This window comes from Sesamum indicum, linkage group LG10 (genome assembly GCF_000512975.1).
Source record: "Sesamum indicum cultivar Zhongzhi No. 13 linkage group LG10, S_indicum_v1.0, whole genome shotgun sequence".
Classification (NCBI taxonomy): domain Eukaryota; kingdom Viridiplantae; phylum Streptophyta; class Magnoliopsida; order Lamiales; family Pedaliaceae; genus Sesamum; species Sesamum indicum.
Window position 1 is genome coordinate 1,775,346 of NC_026154.1, and position 21,186 is coordinate 1,796,531.

General features: G+C 34.4%; 4 protein-coding genes across 5 annotated transcripts; 3 read left to right on the top strand and 1 right to left on the bottom strand.

Moving 5' to 3' along the window:
- On the top strand, positions 1,836-4,520 carry LOC105171612 (guanine nucleotide-binding protein subunit gamma 2). Its single transcript, XM_011092776.2, has 4 exons — positions 1,836-2,264; positions 3,901-3,953; positions 4,035-4,079; positions 4,163-4,520. Exons 1-4 carry the CDS (start codon positions 2,148-2,150, stop codon positions 4,245-4,247), a joined length of 300 nt encoding a protein of 99 aa, XP_011091078.1. The 5' UTR covers positions 1,836-2,147; the 3' UTR covers positions 4,248-4,520.
- On the bottom strand, positions 4,275-7,647 carry LOC105171613 (ADP-ribosylation factor-like protein 5). 2 transcript variants are annotated; one of them, XR_848589.2, is made up of 4 exons: positions 7,488-7,647; positions 7,175-7,405; positions 5,006-5,416; positions 4,275-4,916 (listed from the first exon to the last, which is right to left on the bottom strand). XR_848589.2 is itself a non-coding variant. In XM_011092777.2 (3 exons), exons 2-3 carry the CDS (start codon positions 7,364-7,366, stop codon positions 5,057-5,059), a joined length of 552 nt encoding a protein of 183 aa, XP_011091079.1. In that variant the 5' UTR covers positions 7,367-7,405; positions 7,488-7,647; the 3' UTR covers positions 4,836-5,056. The 2 variants fall into 2 exon arrangements, 1 of the variants encoding a protein (XP_011091079.1); XM_011092777.2 differs by having other exon boundaries at positions 4,836-5,416.
- On the top strand, positions 8,370-9,333 carry LOC105171614 (major allergen Pru ar 1-like). The gene is made up of 2 exons (XM_011092778.2): positions 8,370-8,642; positions 8,911-9,333. The coding sequence occupies exons 1-2, from the start codon at positions 8,459-8,461 to the stop codon at positions 9,207-9,209; spliced, it is 483 nt and encodes a 160-aa protein (XP_011091080.1). The 5' UTR covers positions 8,370-8,458; the 3' UTR covers positions 9,210-9,333.
- LOC105171615 (pyruvate kinase isozyme A, chloroplastic) lies at positions 10,753-15,694 on the top strand. The gene is made up of 6 exons (XM_011092779.2): positions 10,753-11,574; positions 12,650-12,740; positions 12,831-13,024; positions 13,764-13,885; positions 14,198-14,676; positions 15,054-15,694. Exons 1-6 carry the CDS (start codon positions 11,014-11,016, stop codon positions 15,353-15,355), a joined length of 1,749 nt encoding a protein of 582 aa, XP_011091081.1. The 5' UTR covers positions 10,753-11,013; the 3' UTR covers positions 15,356-15,694.

Sequence of the window (21,186 nt, forward strand, 5' to 3'; positions counted from 1 at the left end):
GAAAAAGTGGTGGAATAAATTTTTTTTGGGTAAAATTTAAACACCCCCAACATATGGAATCATTTGCACTTTATCTCCCAACCTTTTTTTTACACTTCTCCACCCAACCATTTAATTTTATTGTACTTTGCATTTTTTGGGAAATTATGGTGGAATATTTTGTCTTCGCACGCTTAAGGGCGAATTAATTGTAAAGGTTAAATGCAGATAGCCCCCCCAACGTGTGGAATCATTTGCACTTTGCCACCTCCCCTCCCAAACTTTTTACAAAACAAAAAACAAATTAGAAAAACTATGGAGAAAACTTTAAGAAAATTTAATGCTTGATCTGTAGATAAACCACTTTACATTACAAGCCAAATATAACATTGGCATGGATTGAAATAAACACATATACTTGATGGTGACGCCAATAGAAATACATGAGTTTATTTTCTCCATTTTTTTTTATTTATTTTATTTTTTATTAAAAGATTTGTAGACAAAGTGTAAATGATTTCATATGTCGGAGAGCTGTTTGCATTTAATCTTTACAATTTTATGGAATTCAAAATCGCCCTTAGGCGCATGTATTATACGCAGACAGAATGTTTCATCATTATTCCTTAAGAAATGTAAAGTGGAACAAAATTCAAAAATTAAATGGAAAAGTGTTAAAAAAAAACATAGGGAGCAAAGTGCAAATAATCCCATACATTGGTGGCTGCATTTTACTCTTTTTATTTCCCTAAAAATTACTTGAGAGTTAGGAGAGTGAGGTGCCGAGAAATTGCGAGGAAATGAGATGGAAGCTTCGCCTGTTCTCATCAACCAATATGCATTCTCTTCATAAGAATACAACCAATTTGGTAGAGTTAAAAGCTCAAAGTTTACAACTCTTTTCAACTTTATTGGCAGCTCAACTCCACACCAATCTAATCAAACCCTTTTTCTTTTAACGTAGAGGTGATGATGAATCGGGTTTGAACCCAACATATCAAATTTTAAATAGAAAATTTGATAGTAATAATTATAATTGTAATGCATATGATTTTGTGCAGCATTAGTTTAAAGTTCAAGGAATTCTGTTTATATTTGTTTTAATTATAAATATCTCTTTAAAACTATAAATATTCTAACAAATATTTTTTATAATGAGTTGTCAGTAGAGATATTTGTTAGGGTATTTGTAGTTTTAAGGGGGTATTATAATTTTTCAAACAATAAGAGGGTATTTATAATAATAACAGATTTCAAAAGAGTCCATTGTAATTTACCATTAGTACTGCATATATTATAAGTAAGTATTGAGTTTATTTGACTATATGTTTAATCTTAATAATCTACTAGAATGGACTAATGATTGGTGATTAAAGTTGTAATTTTATGAACAAGTATAAGATTATGGGATCAAGGTCCACTAACCGTTTATTCTTTTAATTTATTATTATATTGAGATATTATGATATTTTAGAATTAACATTATAAAGAGTCAAAATAAATAAATTGTAAAATAACAGAATAAATACTTACGCGTTTAATATCATAGAGAGTTGAAATAAATATTCTGGTAAATTAGAGTTAATAAACACACAATCATGAATTAAATGCAACATCAATATCACAAGTCTATCATCTTAATAGCAGTGAAAAGGGTGTTATTTTTAGAAAACTTTGCATTACAAAATAGTAAAAGAAATACAAATATTAAAATAAATATAGTCTGTGAAATATATTAAAATTCCATTGTTTACCAAATTCTTTTTCCCTCATAAATTAAAGTCCATGACCTTTCCCTTCAATCCTTTCATCATTTGATTCTTGACAAAATCTATTGGCAATAAAACACAAAAATCAGGAAAGTTCCTTTTGTTTTTTTATCTCCTTTTTGTTCCCTTTTCCAAACCTCAAACACCACACCCACATAAATCCAAACAGTAAAACCCTTTTCCTTTTTCCTTTTTTTTTAGTTGCTTACTAATTTCCAATCCCGATGAGAGAGTTGTGCAACTGAATGCTCAAAGAAGTTGGAATCTTGTTCTTCATAAAATGGGCTTCTAGTATAAATCTACAACATCAATTTTGAAGGGCTGGTTTTTGTTTGTTTTGTTGATTTGGTTCTGTATGTGAAGAAATAAATACATTTCAACTTGAAAAAAGAAAAAAAGATGCAAACAGGGAGTTCAGGTGAAGTGCGATCGGTGGTCGGGGCAACGGATACAAGAGGGAAACACAGGATTTCTGCTGAATTGAAGAGACTCGAGCAAGAAACTCGATTCTTGGAGGTTTGCTTCTGTTTGCTGTCGCCTTCCGTTTGACTTTGACCAGTTTGACTCATGTTTCAAGATTTTTGATCTTTTGTTGTTTCTGTTATCTAGGAATTGAATTTGAGTGCCCAGTTTTTGTTTTGGTGGTTAAAGGTGAAATCTTGATGTATATTATGTCAGCTGTGTGGGAATTGAGCTTTTTATCATTAGGTGAAAAGTTTCTGTTTCTTTCTGAGTTGGGGCATTTAAGTATACAGCACCAAAGAGAAATCTGGGGAATGGGATTTGATAATTCTTTTGCAGTTGATGTAGAATGATAAAGCGATAGACTTGACCTCGAGAAGGTACATCGCCTTTGGGTATAGGATGATAGGAACATTCATTTACCACTTGGCAGGGAGAGAATCCAGAGGTGTACTTAAGACTTTCTGTCGCACGCTGTTTTTTCTGTTTCATTTCTTTGAGGTACATCAGTTGATTAGCTTTAGATAGGCACACTTGTTTCCAACTGTCAGAAGAAGGAAGAACACTGGGTTCACTGCAGATTAGCCTCTAAATTATGATAGTTCCCCTTTTCGGAGTGCATTGTGTAGTATAACATATAAAATGGAAGCTAGAAATTGGATTCTTGGTTTGACACTTGACAGCAGGAGTTCGACAGTGGATTTGAGATATACCATGTGTGTTAGTTCTTTTTGTGTTTGAAATAGATACACAAGCAAAAATGAGGAGTAACATAGTAAGGATTACAAGCGATTAGTTTTCATGAAGGGAAAATTGTTGAGATATATGGGGTGTAGGACTTAACTGTGCAACAATATCGAATATTTTTTCTGTTTGGTACTTTCCAAGAAGATGAAAGATCCTTTTAGCATTCGGTTTAGAAGGTAAACTTTGAAGTATCTAGTTGCTGGATAAAATGAAAATTCTCAATAAATGCACCGCTTAGAGCTTTGCATAAGTGCCCCATTTCTGTTCCTCAAATATATGGATCGCAATTTAGTGCATCATTATTGCCTTTCACCATGCAATAAAATTATTTTCCGAACCACTGTCCGCAGCATCGAACTTTAGGCCTTAAATTCCACAAACTTGGAGTTAAATTAAATGCCTGAGTTAACAGTTAGCGGAGGTGGCAGCATCTGAAACTTGATTCACAAAATCTTTACATTAAATAAATTCAATTCTTTTGTACAATGTAAAACAGGAAAAGTGGAGTTTTGTTGATTCTGGGGTTTGAGTATTAACAGATTCTTTGCATCAGGCCCCTTAAATTAATTTTGTTAGTACGTTCTCGGTCTTTCTTTTTTCAAACAAAAAAATTGGTAATTGGTAATTAGTTATGTGCTTTTTCTGTTTCTCCCAGTGAATCACATTGAACAAAGTTCAGGTACCTTGTACGTAAGATAATTAAAAACAATGTTTGAAACACATGAATCTTTTTTCCTTAGCCAATTCTTTTTCTTTTTACATCTAGAATGTCATACTTCAAATACTTAGAACTATTGAAAACACAAAACAAATTATGGCTGATGAAATTGTGAAAACTCAAAACAAATTATGTCTGATAAAATTGCTTAAGATTGCCACTTTGCTGAATACTCCATGTAATTTATTAAGAACAAGTTTTTTTCTGGTGATATATGGTGTACAGGAAGAACTCGAACAGCTTGAGAAATTGGAGAGAGCATCTGCTGCTTGTAAAGAGTAAGCGCCAGATTCTAGGATTATGTGCTAACTCTGCATTCTTTCGGTTCCCAACCTCTACTTTTAATTCTGTTTATACAGGCTGCTGATGAATATAGAAACAAGACCAGATCCTCTGCTCCCAGTGTATGAGTTCTTTTTACTTTCTTTAACTTTTCTCAATTGAAATCAACTTTGTCAAATAAGGATATGTCGTTTGTGCTTTTCAGAACCAATGGCCCAGTAAATCCTACCTGGGACAGATGGTTTGAAGGACCACCAGAGTCTTCCGGTTGCAGGTGCTGGATATTATGACCGTTGCAGATGTTTTTCATGAATTCCTTTTTCAAGTGGACTTTGCAGATAAATTCGCTTACAACAGGTGACCACAATACACAGTGTATTCTATGAACACAAGATGATCGTTCTTTCAGAAACAACCTCGTTGTCACACTTCAGCAGATTCATCAGACTCTGGATGTTGGAGTGGCATTCACAGTAACAGATATTAAGGAATGTATGATGTTGAAAAAACTGATGGAATTTTCAACCCAATTCATTTATAAATTTCTATGTGATTGAGTGGTAGCTTTCATTACATCTACATTGTTCTTTTATTGTACAGTAACTGCTGTTTTCGTTTGTCCATCATTATCCCAAATGCATTCCAAAACCATACACTTGAGTAGGCACCCAAAGATGCTGAATATTAAATAAAATGTAAAAATATTATAAAATAAAATATTGACATCATTAAGCATGATCCGACGGTTTATAATCTACTCAGATGGGAAAAGAATTGATCATGCCGCTCACCAGATTGTAAAAGCTAGAAATAAGTAGAACTATACAGTGGGCTGCAGCTCCCAAAACCACCCTATTACAAAGACCTTCAGATTCATATGTGCCCTTCAAAATAACACTTCTAAATCATTCAGAAGTATGCTCCTGGCCTCAAACGTTTAATCAGCAAACACAGCAACCCTATTGCAACAAAATACAATGAGAACAATGTAAGTATAAAGTTCGTGGATTTGGATAATTGGGTGATACATCAAACTATCAATATTTACTGAGTTTGGAACATGGAAATGGACGTTTCTGATGTGAGTCTGTTGATTCTTCTAGCTTGGTGCTTTCCCAGTTACTCTCTGAGCAATCCACCCCAATCCATCATAGAGACCTTCACCAGTGAGCGCGGAGCAAGCTTGAATATGCCAATCATGGTTCTTGATACTGTGAAGCGAAAGTGCATCGGTTATTTCGGCAGGTGTCATGGCGTCCTTGAGATCCTGTTTGTTTGCAAAGATGAGCACGACCGCACTCTGTAAATCCTCATGTGGAAGCAGCTTAAATATTTCATCCTTCATAATAGAGATCCTCGCTCTGTCAGTACTGTCTATCACTACGATAACAGCATGAGTCCCGCGATAATATGTTGCCCATGATGTCCGGAGCCTATCTTGTCCACCAAGATCCCAGACCTGATTATAAGGAATCGAAAGATCAGTCAAATTACACAGGTTGAGGATTTGATGAAGTATAGAAACAATGAAATGAATTAGGGAATCCAGGAAAGATAAAGCTGCTGTAGTGAATATCTATGATATGAAAAGCATTTTCTCATTTTACACCATGTCACAAGTTAAATGCAAGTTTGGATACTAAGAAAGGAAAGAAAATGATTTTTTACTCAAAAAGCATTCCAATAATCTACAACTTATTTGATGCATTGAAGAGAAATGGAAAAGAATGTTAAAACCTACATGTTGCATTTATTGCCCTGTTGGCTACTTGTTCCACATCACAGATTTCAAAGAACAATTTGGAGGCCATCAGCTAGTTTTCTTATAGCCAAATGCTCATCATTTTGAAAATTGGTGCAAGTTTGGAGAAGAACCCGGACCAGTTTCACAAAGAGAAGGATTGGACCTAATACTTGTCTCTATGAACCATTAAGTAAACAAGTTCTACCTTCCCATAAAAGACAGCAATAAGAAGTCAGTTCTATTCTGACCAGATTCTGGCATTCAAGTTACTGGCAGGGGTGTCATCAGTTGAATCATCCAAATCTCTGTATGGACTAGATGCAATACCAATTTGTATTTGCAGCCAACAAGACGTTCAAACTAAAGGATTTGAGTACCATTAGTTTGTCAGAAACAAAGAAGGTTGATATGATTCAAAAACTAGTTTCTTCACCGATAATGAGTTAGAGATCATCAAAGTTAAGAAAATGAAAATTGTAATTTGACCAGGATAACAACAATACCACCAACAAGCATCCAATATATATTATAATATATTCAATGATTCTTATCCAGCCTGGAATCAGTGGAAAAGGCAATAATTTCCAGAGCGTGAAACTAAATTGACTATTGAGCTCAGTGAATTGAACAAAGGAGTCATTATGCAGTAGATATATGCCACCCGAGCATAATATGGTTCATATGCATTAGACAACAATCATAAAATCACTCTCCGGATGCTGAGTGGACACAGACAAAAATGAATTAACCAAAGAGGTCCAAACAAAAGGTCAAACTACAAGTGTAAACCACCAGGATTCTAAACGATTTTCGAATGAGCATAAGGATTCACACTTATTCCCAAAGAAAGGCATACATGTTATTCAAAAAACATTCTCACACCATTAGTACCATGTCATAGTCTTTACCCCAATATAAACCATTTGATTAAAGGAATAACGTCTTATAAGTACCAATTCCCATTGAATGTACAAGTGACTGTAAACCTCAATTTTCCAATGATTCATCACATCAAGAATAGTTCCTTGATCAAAAGACTATGGTTTTCAGTCTCTCACAAGCATTGTGGTCGCATTAATATCTAAACATAAACATACATGCTGAGGTGCCTCCCCAAGGCTATTATATTGAGATTACTTCCTTTCTTTCTCTTTTTCTTTCCCAAAATAACTCCTTGGGCCTCAAATTCCATAAGTAATAAATCAAGAGAGACGTCCATACTAGAGCAGACAAATAATCATATTAAGGAAAATACGATATACTATACACATGAACTATCCCAAATTTTCAAGAAAATGTAAAACCCACTACCTCAAACTAGCAACATTGCCATCAAAGAAAGAAAATTTATCCTCATACATATATATATATATGTATAATTGCAAATCAATCCCATCAAATCCATAAACAAATACCAGCTCGTGTTGCTACATGATACCCATAAAAATAGCTTCTCAAATAATGGGAGCTGACCTCGAATCTAATGTTCTTATAGACAAGCTCCTCAACGTTGCTACCAACAGTAGGGTGCGTGGTGACCACCTCCCCCAAATGCAGCTTGTAAAGGGTCGTCGTTTTGCCGGCGTTATCCAGACCCACCACCACGATCTTGTACTCCGTCGCGGGGAACAACATGAACCACATCTTTGACAGCAGCGCCCCCATCACAGCACTCTATATCCCCCAACTGCCACCGCCGAAGATCTGAAAAATATCATTGTGCACATAAACACCAAAGAAAGAAACACTAGAAAATCGGGAAAAAAAAAAGAAAAAAAGATCGGACCTTTCGGGAAAGGATTGTGATTTGATAATTGATAGAAACTGGACGAAGGAATTCTTTTTTTTTTTGAAGGAAATTGTTTATTAAACTTTAGTTTAGAATGTCTGATTATAATATTTCTCTCTCTGATTCAAAGTACTGGAAGAATTTTAAAATTTTCTTGGAAAAGAAGAGTGGGGGAATCAGCAATGGGAATTGTAGGCGTGCTCCTGGTAATGGGCCCCGACCCAACTCCATTTACCCTTACCCGGACCCGAATCTCGACTCAATTCCTTGATCTTATATGGGGTGGAGAGCCCAACGGTTGTGATGATTTTCATGGATGGTTGGGATATAGAAAGATTACTATAAGTTAGGATTAAGTGTAGTTTATCTCTTCCCATATATGAAATGTGTAAATAAATTTTTACAAAAAAAGTTAATAAATTATTTCTTATATTTTGAAAAATAAAGTAAATTATCCCCACTCTAAATTATTGTTATGGATAATTTGCTTTATTTTTTAAAACACGTGATGTAATTTACTATTTTATTTTTCATAAGTATTTTTTTGCTCAATTCTCATTTCACATGGGGTAAATTGCATTTTTTCCCTATAAGTTAAATATAAAATTCTTCTAAATAATTAATTAATTTTTAAAATTATTTTAGGTGTATAAACTTGGAAATTGTTGTAATTTAATTACCCTTTATCAAAACCACAGCTGCATTCTTGCGAACATCGGAAAATACATTAATTTTGGGAAGATTGAGGTAACTACAAAAGAGGAACAAAATAGATGTGGGGTGAGTAGTTAAGCCGGCCCCCATGTATGACACATTCAGGAATCATTCCATCAACGACAAAATATGTTGTGCAAGAAGCCTATAAATTGCGCTTTTGCTTTCTCTCTTCTTCATCCAACTCCGACAAGTCGCACAATTCTTCTAGCTTACAATAACTTGTCTAGCTACTAGTTCCTTTCAAACTCACCATGGCAATCACCACATTCACCGACCAACACTCTTCACCAATCCCTCCTTCCAGGATCTTTAAGGCGTCCATCCTCGATTCACACAACTTGATCCCCAAACTCATGCCACAGGCCATCAAGAGCATCGACATCCTTCAAGGCGATGGAGGTGCCGGAACCATCAAGCAGATCAATTTTGCCGAAGGTAGTATGATTAACTATTTCTTTTTCAGTTTATTTAACCTCCTTCGACATTGGAGGCATGCAGACTGATTCCTGCAAGACATAATTTATTTTAGCAGTAATTAAATGATTACATCAATATTTTAATAAATTCAGCAATACAATATTGGTTGATTCAATACATCAATACATAAAATAAGACAAATACCCACTCGAGTGCCCAACAATAACCCTAATATTACATTATTGACACACAAATATAAGGTCTGATTTGTTCATGAACGATGCAGGTAGCCCTTTCAAGTACGTGAAGTATCGTATCGATGAGCTGAATGAAAAGACATTGACATACGGTTACACATTAGTCGAGGGCGATTCTTTGGAGGACAAGCTTGAGAAAATAACTTATAGCGTTCAATTCGAGCAGTCGGCTGATGGAGGTTCCATTTGTCAGGTGACGAGCAAGTACTACACAGTCGGAGAGTTTACGCTGAAAGAAGAGGAAGTGAAGGCAGGCAAGGAAAGAGTCTTGGCAATGTACAAGGCTGTCGAAGCTTTCCTCGCTCAAAATCCAGATGCCTATGCTTAATTTCTCTTAAGTGCCTGCTGTTTTGATTTACAAATGTTCTTGTTGTTGTCTCACTTGTGTTTGGCAAGTAGTTTGCACCCTTTGTTTTGAAAGTCAATAATAATGACATCTGTTGTGTGATAAAGGAGTTGGCTTTTTTAATTATAAAAAATAGTTCAATAATTACGAAAATATTTTATATTAAATCAGTGTCGAACTAACTAATAAGTAAAAAGTCTTGTTGATACTGTTACACGTCGATCAAAGACGATTCTTTGACGGTTAAACTTGAGAAAATAGCTTACTGTATTAAGTTTGAGGAGTCGGCCAATGGCAACTCGATTATTACGATAAACCCTAACATTCGATTACCAAAACTCAGTTGCTACCTTTATATATATTACATACATACATATACATATATGAAGCATATTCTATATTTGAAAAAATAACTCAATTTTTAATATTTGTATCAATTTTTCAACCATCGATACTTTATTATCCGGATATATTGTAGATTGGCTGTGATGAATTTATAATGATTAATCCAATAACTAAATTAGATAATATCCTAATAAATTTGGCAAAAACAAAATTACATATAATAAAAATAATCAAACGAATTTTAAGACATTGGTCTTGGGGGTGAGTGCCAATCTTGTACCATAAACTTTGAGCAGTTAAACCCTATATGGTCCAGTCCAAAGGCACAAAACATATCCACCATTCTTGTTGTTCTCTAAATGAAAACACAATTTATGTCCACTTCATTCTTTTGTGATATGTTTGTTTTTTAGTAAACATATATTTGCATAGGTAGAAATGAGCTTATTAAACATAAGTAGATATAGCATAGGGTTAGTTACACTTATAATCCTTTAAAAATAAAACATATATTTTTTAAAATAATTTTTAATTACACTTATATTCTCTTTACCCTTATCTTGAAGATTGCTTGTTCTTTTACTGGTATTTTGACTCCTAAATATATTGGCATCTTTTTTTTTTTTGTTATACGAATATATTTCAATTGTAGAATACCAGAGAATGTAGATTAATAAGATAATTTCAAAAAATTGATGCAACAAGATTATTAACATCACCTCATCTATGTGTAGGAAGTACAAAAAGAAGGTAAAAAAAATGCTAATTATTTTATTTATCAACAACTATTTTTTATTCAATATCTATAATTCAAAACTAATATTTTAATATAGTTACACCATTTTGGCTTTATATGTATATTATATTTAGCTCCTTAATAGTATAAAAAATATTACTAATATTTGTCATTAATTTATACCTAAGCTAAATGAAGGATAAAATTATAAATTTTTACAATTCTTTTCTATTGATGTCAACACAAACCTTAAAGTAAAGGGTATACTAGTAAACATAAAATTATTGGAGGGGTGCACGTACAATTTTTAAAAAAAAAAGATGATTTTGAGAAAATTATAATTTTATATTTTTGGAGGGTCTAATTGTAATTAATCCTATAATTTATACATGAATCTAGAATGACTTTTATTCGAAACGCCTTTTTAGCCCCCAAAAATCAGTAAATAATATTTTACTCCCCCACGCGGCCACCCCTAAATCTCCATGTCCAACGACGTTTCCCAAGCTCCTCTGCTCACTTAGCTTTCTCCGCCCCCTCCTTTATTACCTCCAGAATCTCTCACTGTCATCTACTTTCCTCTCTTGATTGGACTCTCTGCAGAAATCTCCGCCCCTCTTCTTCTCCGCTATCCCCAGCAATCTTCTGCCCTATTTCTACTATCCACGGCGGCGGTCTGTCTATAGTAGAAGAATTTGGTCATTCATGGCGCAGGCACTGAATCTTTCCATTTCCACCTCCCATTCCCCCAAACCCTTGATATCCCGCCGCTCCACACCTTTTGCCACTGCCATTTCCCGCTTTTCGCTCACCAAAAACCCTATCAAAACCTCATTGTTCATCAGAGCTTCTGCATCCGACCCAAACCCCTCCATCTTAACATCCGACAACGGCGCTGGCTCCTCGGCGGTGCAGGACCGCGCCCCTTTTCCTCTGGTTTCGGATTCCAGCTCGATTGAGGTTGATGCCGTTACGGAGGCGGAGCTCAAGGAGAACGGATTCCGGAGCACGCGGCGAACGAAGCTCATTTGCACGATCGGTCCTGCCACGTGTAAGCCGGAGCAGTTAGAGGCGCTTGCGGTTGGAGGGATGAATGTTGCCAGGATTAATATGTGTCATGGTACGAGGGAGTGGCATCGCGAGGTGATTCAGCGTGTGAGGAGATTGAATGAGGAGAAAGGGTATGCGGTGGCGATCATGATGGATACTGAGGGGAGTGAGATTCACATGGGGGATCTCGGTGGCGCTTCGTCAGCGAAAGCTGAGGTACTCATTGAGAATCTGATGGAATTAGATTTTTATTGAATTAACATTATTATATTTTGATGCTAATCATAAAAGATAGAAACTTTAATGGGGTGATAAGAGTGGAATTATAGTTATTGAGAAAATGGGACATTCTTGGATGCCCTCGTGGAACACGGGTTTATGCTAGCCTGTATCTGTTCGTTTCAAGTTTGAAAGTAGAATGTGGTGCTAATGGGTCCGGATATTTTTGTCATCTGTTTAGCTTCGGGTTAGAATTGTTAGGCTGCTGTATATTTAGCCTATAGGTGGTCGCACATTAACAACCATTTTGGGAAAGACCAGTGCATATCTAAAAACTAGTAGTCATCACTTTAGCAAAATGAAGTCATTTTTGTGAATTATGCAATTCTTTATTGATAAAACGAGTATAATAGATCCATAATCTGAAAAAAAAATTGATTCTTTGTACCCGCTTACTAAATACAAAAAAGCTGATTACCAATATCGAAATGATAGTTGCCAAACAAATGAATTAGAGTGTATTATACTCCCTCTTTCCAGAAATTCCTTTTCGGGACTTGAAAATAATACTTCATCCCTAAATACTTTTTTCCCAAAAGTACTTTCTTACTTAAATGAGTTGCACCGGTTATTCTCGATCACCACATTTAAAATACTAGTATAAAGTTACACAACACTTTCAGAGTTAAACTTCTGCCTAAGATTCTGTATCCAGCATAATGGAAGCCTTAATCTCTGAAAGAAGTATTATAAACTAGAGATCCCCTTTAATATTCCTTGCTAATAAAATGTATTAGTGAGGTGAAAGCATCATGAGGCTCAAATAGCTATGTTTTGTGATTATTGTAAAGATACGATCTAACATCTTCCAGAACCAAAAGATGTATTAGAAGCTCAAAAGTAGATGTGATTTATCTTAAGCTTAGTCGAATTTTCTCTTACTCTTAGAAGTATTTCGAGAGATGCATGGTATATTTTCATTTGAAGCAGCAAGAAAATTGTTTGGTGTTGCAATGCATAATGTAATGTTATCATGTCTAGACCTAATTTAGGATTTTGTAATCTTATGCAGGATGGTGAAATATGGACATTCAGTGTCCGAGCCTTTGATTCCGGTCTTCCTGAACGCACTATTAATGTAAACTACGATGGGTTTGCTGAAGGTTAAAATCATCCAGCTTCATATAGTTTACATATTAAGCCTTAAACAAGCATTTATGTCTAGTGCTAATAAAGCTGTTCTCACATGACAGATGTAAAAGTAGGTGATGAGCTTCTAGTAGATGGTGGAATGGTGAGGTTTGAGGTGATTGAGAAAATTGGTCCAGATGTCAAGTGTCGCTGTACAGATCCTGGCCTTCTATTACCTCGGGCTAATCTTACATTCTGGCGTGATGGGAGCTTAGTGCGGGAACGTAATGCAATGCTCCCTACAATATCCTCAAAGGTCTGTGCATCTCTTTTGTCTTTCTTTCTTTAGATTTCATTTCTTTTAGATCAAATTTTACGGTTTGCCTCAGCCAGGTTTATGCTTTAAAGCCTTGTTTTGTGAAAATTTCATATTATTGTTGGTTGGAATGCTAAATGTATAAACTTCTGGAGCAATTGGAATGCAGGTGATAGCATTATAACTAAATTCAAATTCATGTTATGTGTGATGTGTTCCATTCAAAGTCATGCTTTTGGAAAACTTTCGTTCGAGAGACATCAGGCCTTCAAACAATGTTTGACATGAACGAAGTTTGATTTTTTCCTTTTCAGGTGGTAGCAAAAGTCCAACTAGCGTGGATTGCATCAGCATTAAAAATAGATCATGGTGTATATTTTTGTTAGCTATTGCCTTTATATAGGGAAGAGTAATCCTGTGTTTTGAAGTGTTGTTGTGCTGAACAATCTATATTATGGTTTATTTATGTCTAAAATATGTATACTAGAAAAGGGCCTAAAATAAAATTGGAATATCACGGAAAAGATCCAGAAATTATAGGTTAGGACGAGTTAAGCCTACTGTGTATGAGTGGCAGAGGAAGTATAAATGTTTTGTCCGACAACCTATAAGTTAGATTTATATATTATCTGGAATGGCTTGTGAATAGCTTGAACATGTCATTGTTTGGTCACTTTTATTAACATAATAGTGACATGCAATATGCTTGTAAGTTTCTCACTCTTAAGCATTACCTTAGGATTGGTTGGATATTGATTTCGGCATTGCGGAGGGTGTTGATTTTCTCGCTATATCGTTTGTCAAGTCTGCGGAAGTTATAAAGCATCTTAAGAGCTATATTCAGGCACGAGCTCGTGATAGGTGAGATATATTTTCAATTTTATTCAGATTTTTACTGTTTGTACTCGCGTGCGAATAGATATGGGATGTTTACCACCTTTCTGGCCTCTTTGAATATTGTTGGTCATGCCTTCACACTGTATTATGGAAGAATGTCCAGTTTATTGCTAAGCTGTTCGCATATGCCCCAGATATGCTAGCACTGGAAATATTTGGAGTTCCATTAATGCTCTTCTGAAACTTGAATCTGTGTTCTCTGGAATGTACACCTACTTATTTTTTGTTCCAAAACTTATGTACATTTGACTAATGGAATTGATGTGGTGAATGCAGTGACATCTCTGTCATTGCAAAAATAGAAAGTATTGACTCATTAAAGAATTTGGAGGAAATCATCCAAGCATCAGATGGTGCTATGGTGGCAAGAGGAGACCTAGGGGCACAGATCCCCTTGGAGCAGGTTCCATCAGAACAACAAAAGATAGTCCAAGTCTGCAGACAACTAAATAAGCCAGTTATTGTTGCAAGTCAGTTGCTTGAATCGATGATAGAATACCCAACACCTACCAGAGCTGAAGTAGCTGATGTATCAGAAGCAGTTCGCCAGCGAGCAGATGCCTTGATGCTATCTGGTGAGTCTGCCATGGGCCAGTTCCCTGAGAAAGCATTGACTGTTCTGAGAAGTGTTAGCCTGAGAATTGAGAAATGGTGGAGAGAGGAGAAACGTCATGAAGCAATGGAACTCCCTGGCATAGCATCTTCTTTTGCAGACCGCATTTCAGAAGAGATATGCAACTCTGCTGCTAAGATGGGTAAGAACCATTTGTCTACAGATTTTTTGTAGTTAAATGAACTTTTGTTAATAATTTGTGCCTTGTCAAAGGATATGGGATTATGAGATGCCATCATATGCAAGTCTTGAACATAAGATACTCTCAAGCATGACTCCTTTAAATTGGTTTTATACTACACTAGACTTGAAATCTCCTAATAATTATACTTCTTTTGCTTGCTAGAATATTTGGTCTATATGGGCAGCATCCACTTGGCGCTCATTGATGAAATGTTTACATCTCAAAGAAGAGCATGAAATACAATTTTGGGAACAGATCTAAAGCTATGCCTTTTGTTTCATGCCCTCTTTTATCTTGACTTGCTTAAGATGCTGATCTCAGATCCTATATTGCAGCCAACAATTTGGAGGTGGATGCTATTTTTGTTTATACAAAGACTGGTCACATGGCATCTCTTTTGTCACGCTGCCGACCTGATTGCCCCATATTTGCATTTACCACGACGACTTCTGTACGCAGACGCCTGAACCTGCAATGGGGTCTCATACCATTCCGTTTGAGTTTTTCTGATGATATGGAGAGCAACCTCAACAAGACTTTCTCCTTGCTGAAAGCTCGGGGAATGATAAAGTCAGGCGACTTAGTTATATCTGTCTCTGACATGTTGCAATCTATTCAAGTTATGAATGTCCCATGAAAAGTTGTTTCCATTTGGGTAGAAAGGTGGCTAAAATGGTACTTATCGTTGTTGGAAGATCAATATAAATCAAATCCAGACTCATGAACTCCCAACTTCCAATGCTGGATGTTTGTCAGCAAGAAAGGCAACTTTGCCTTGAGGAAATTTTTTTCCTTTGTAGCAAATACTGAGTGATGCAAATTTAGGCCCTAAGTTTAGATGTATTTTCTCTTTGTTTTCATTTTTCGACGGTCTCAAAATGGTGATGTATTTTACTTTGACTTGTTAACTTATAAGCTTCATTTTGTTTCAGATGTCCTTAATCATTTGGATCAATTAGCAGATATTTATAATAAACTATCAGTGTTGATTGTTCTATGGTATCATTCTTATACCACTTTTTGGTTTTCCCCTATAAGTGGTCTTGGTGATCTCAATACAATAATAATTTTTCCATGAGTGACCCATTGAAAGGAATTACACTCCTTGCAGTTTGACAAAAAGAATCATCATTTGTTGAATTATTCAGCTATCTGATCAAGTCATGAATCCCAAGTCTAGAAGACAAGGAATTGCCAAAGCAAGATGAACCTGACAGGTTTGTCATGTAGCTCTTAGCATTTTCGTTACGACCATAAATGTGGTTTATTTAATCCCATGTCCTTAGTATGCTGCAATTAATATTTCCAAAGACTAATCTGGTTTGAGGTATAAATGTGGTTTATTTAATCCCATGTCCTTAGTATGCTGCAATCATTTTTTACAAAGACTAATCTGGTTTGAGCTACTGGTAGTGGCAAAAACTTGACTTTTCAACAGACGTTTCTATGACTATGTGAAGTCCGAGAGATCCTAAAATGGGATTAGTCTATGATAATTGTCTCACGAGTAATTTAGATAGCTTGACAAACTCACCTGTGCTAACTGAGTCATTGTTTTCACTTATTTCTAATTGTATGAGCTGCAGTTGTGTGTGCTATAGATATTTAAGGTTCCTTTTGGCTGAATTATCTGTCAAAGAAAAGACTCTGAGGTTTCAAGTAAAACCTTCTGAAAGGGACTATACAACTGCACTGAAACTTGACCATGAATTTGAATGTTATCTCCCGACTTTTATCAGCAATGACCCCAGCTCTATCTTCACTTCTACATATCTTGTATTATGAGGGAGCTTTAACCCTCTTGCCGCCTTTTTAATCCATGTCAACTTAGTTATTTCCTTAACTATTATGCAGCATTTTGAATTGTCATTTCGTTTTAAAAATATTATTGAAAAATGGGTGAGCTCTTAACATTATACAATTTTATGATTCTTGGATGTTCTCATATCAGAATTATGCCAAATATTACATCAAGTATAGATGAACAAAGACTTGTATAGGTGTTCTCCAGAACTTGGCAACTTATAAAGTATATTCCTCAAAGAGGAAGCAGCTATGCAGAAGTAGACGGGGGGGGTCGTATATTGTGGTTCTTGATTTACCTCTCCTATTCATATAATTCACATCAAAACAGTAGTATCAAAAAACCCATAATGCTATGGGCCCTGCTTTCCTTACCCCTTTCTGCCCCTGAAAACAATCTCAGGAAAAAAGTTCTCAGAAGTGACATTTAAGCCTTTATTCCACCTGCCAAACCACTATCCTGTTTTCTTTACATATTCTCATATTTGTATTGTTTCCATTGTTAGACTCCAAGAGAGCAGTCACAGAAGCACATATGTTCAATAATGTTCCAAGTATCACACACATCACTTATTGAGAAGTGATTTATATGTGGACAGTATTACTAAATTCGCAGGGTCGTTTACTAGTATTTGCACATTCAAACCCTTGAAGCACAATGTCAAGACACAAAATGGTTCGTTCAAGATTTTTCTCGCTTCTTGTGGTATCATCAACACCACAGAATTCACAAACAGAATGTGCTATTCTGATTCCCAGATATCATTTACTAGCAAAAATTAACATTTTCCCATTATTTTCCTGCACAAAACTCTTATCATGTAAAGATATGAAAATTTTACTTTCTTGAAAAAGTTGGTGGATTGATGATATGAGAGTCATCATCAACCCATACAATTTCAACCAAAACATTGCTCATCTTAAACAAAGATTTAATAAGTGGACATCTCTTTTGTGCATTGAGTCACCTAATCCTCTGTTGTAACCAAGTTACTAAATCTGTTCTAAATAAAAAATTTAATCTGTTTATTTTTTCTTTAAGAAAAAAAAAAAAAGGAAAGAAAGGGAAGAATGAAACCACCAATTTCCAAAAGAGAGAGGTTTGGGTGAAAAGGCTGAAGAAAAGTAAATAGAAAGCCATCATTTCATTTCATGTACTCCTTAGCTTTTCTTATCAACCACCTTTATGTCGTCATCTGTTACCATCATTCTTAATTTAAATCCACGATTTTGCCTAATGTGTGTGACAACTTTCTTTTGTCAAAATCGGTGCGTCCAAACAGCCCTTATCTTATTTATTCATTAATAGCAAATCTATGTAAAATAGTGATGATAAAAAGCAGCACCCATGAATGGTTTTTAGCTTTCCTACACGAACTCTAGTACCTGTTTTTTGAACGTATCAACTACCTACTTCACCATTGCTTTAATCTCTGCTGTTCTTTTCTTCCTTGAAACTGAAAGAAATCCCTGTCACAATATTTTGACATGCTAATCCAAATAACGTAATAACTTATTGAGATAATTACACTCCCTTCTCCTAAACTGTGGGGTAATTACACGTAAATCCCCTATGGTTTGAAAAATTAAATGTAGCATCTTCGGGTTTGCCTCCACCTAACAAATTAGTCCCTTCATTAGTAAAAAAATTCACTGAATTTGTTGATATTAACAAAAACTTAAAAAAAATATGTATTTGCCCCTGATTTATTTATTACCGACTTATTGCAAGTTAAATAAATATATGAAATGAGAGGAAACTGCTAAAATAAAAATATTTAGAATCATTAACATTGGGGAACTTAATTAATTGGTATGTCTCCAAGGAATATATACATTTAGACAATTACAAAGCAAAACAAATCATAGCTGAAAGCAAAAGCGTTTAATGCACTTTATTCATTGTGATATTGTAATGAGTAAATTATGTTTTAAGAAAAATATAATAATTTATTTTCCTATCTCTTTTAAATTAGAGTAATTTACTTTCCTATTTAAAGAGATAAATTGTTTATTTTAAAAAATATAAAAAAATAGTTTGTTATTATTCTTTTTTTATACGGAGTGTTTTGCATATACTGCATATCACAATAAAATTGTTTGTATTTTTTGGGACGCATATGGTGCAACCCTCATTCATTAAAAGACAAATGTAGCTTGTGTAAAGTGTTGCAAGTAAAATTTTTAACATAAGACCGTAAAAAAAATTTACGTGGTACTGAGAATGGTCCTATATTTATAGTCGCTCAAATTCTTTCTTTTGTGACTTACACTTGCACAGATCGTCACAGTATCCGGCAGCGTTGTCAAATATCATAAAAATTACAAATTTGCCCAAATGAAGAGTGTCGAAAAGTTGAATCTCAATTGCTTAGTTAGGATGAAACTGATGTAATAAATAGAAGAGTTTTTGTTTTGATACATTAAAATGCGTCACCAAAATTAGGTCTTTGGAGTGCATCAATAATGGAGGTTTAGTCTGTCCAGCTCACAATACAGATAGAGTGGGCAGTTAATGTACTGTCCAAATAGTGACATAATGCTAAGTTCTTTGTCAAAATCCCAACTCCCAGAAAAGAAACACTTGACAACTATACCCAAATGGAAAGAAATTTTTAAGTCATTTAGACTTCTTTTCGGGCATAATTATGTGTTCCCAAACTTCAAAAGCTTGCTTTTTTAGCTCTTTAGTATTAATTCACATGTGTTGTCCAAATATTATTTAATATTCTTATTTTCGTATTAAATTCATACTTCACGTATTATATTGAGACATACCCAATACTGTATATAATTATATTTCAAAAGTATTTGTACATCATGGTTGATTTTATGTATTAATTGTTTGAAAGTACATCGGTTTAATTCTTTGATTGTTTTGAATTATGTCAGTGTATGACAAACCTAAAATCTTAATCTAAATGAAAAATAAAACTGCACTTGTGCGTGCATGATGAACATTGATGTCGTACGTATCCACATTATTGGTGGCCAATAATTGAGGGCGTAAATTCTAAGATAAATCAATTCTGGCAAAATTGATCCAACCAAAACTGTTTGATTACAAGGTTCTTATCTACGGCTATTAAAAAATATTCTTGTAATCAGATGGTCTAAATTATATCATCCCAATTGATTGCACCGGCACACTGTAATATATATATATATATATATATATATGATCCATTCCATAATTGAGGGTCTATGCTGGTTTTATCAATGTGATGGGATATGGCAGTAGCAATACCATCAGAATTCTCAAGTCGGATTTTGATGCCTTGTCTACTTTATATAAAGATAAACAAACACATGACCCACAAAAACTGCACCTCATTAACAAGACCTACTTCTTCAACTGTAATAGAAGTATGATAGAAAATGATGTTGATTTTTGTACACCCCACCCTACCCTACCCTACCCCACCCACATTTTCTCTATCTATTGAGGCAAATGTCTTGTTGCATAAAGAATAAGTGCTGAGTTACAATCTTTGAGGTTTTCAACAATGTATGACAACCACAAATTAATTTAGGTTTTTTGTTGGGGAAGAAATTGAAAAAGTTGTAGCGAGATATTTTTAGGGATACTTACGCGGCCCTCTCCTATGGTTTGGTGTAATTATACATAAATTTTCTTTAGTTTAAAAAATTATATTTAGTACCCCTAAAATTTGCTTTATCTAACAAATAAGTCCCTTCAAAATTTACTAAATTTGATGATATTAACAAGAAAATCGTGTGAAAATTCATATTTAACCCCCCCACCCAATTAACTTATTATTGATTTATTGCAACTCTTCTATTTATGACCAAATTACCCTTATACATCACACACATTGATGCATATGGGAAGTATATCTTCACTATTATAAGGGTAATTTAGTCACAAAAGATTTATTTAACCTGTAATACGTCACTTGAGGGTAAATATCGATTTTCATTTAATATTTTTATTAATATCAATAAATTCAATAAATTTTGACTAATATGACGACCTATTTGTTAGATGACAACAAATTTTAGAAGTATTAGGTATAATTTTTCAAAATACAGAATTTTTATATATAATTACACCAAATTTAAAAATAAAAAATAAAAATGTAATCATCCCATATTTTTATTGTTCATCGATGGACAAATAGAATTGTAAGTCATGTTTTAGAAGCCCATAAGTTTCTCCAATACTAAGAGCGCCAACGTATTTCTATGAAAATCAACTTATATCGTTTGTACCTACTTTTTTTTTAATTTTATCAAAACTTGAATTAGTATAAAAAGTGGACGTATATACATTTATATACATAAATATATTCCTGCAGAATTTGATACCTAGATATCATACGGACCACTACATTTTATGAAGCTTTCATCTACGTACATCCAACTAATTAATTTATACTTATTTTATGTGAACGAAATACCTATTTTGAATCGGTTCTAATGGACAAGAAATTGAAAAGTGCACCTTATTACAGTATTGGTTTGTAATAAAAGAATCAGAAACAAAGTCGTGTATACATAATTTAAAGGAGACGTATAGTACATGGTTACTTTATACGCTTTTTTTTTCTTTTACTTTTTTAATTCTCATCATTTTTACTGCAGGGAAGACTTTTCACGTATTCATTTTTTTATAAATGCGAATGCATTACACGTGGATTAATT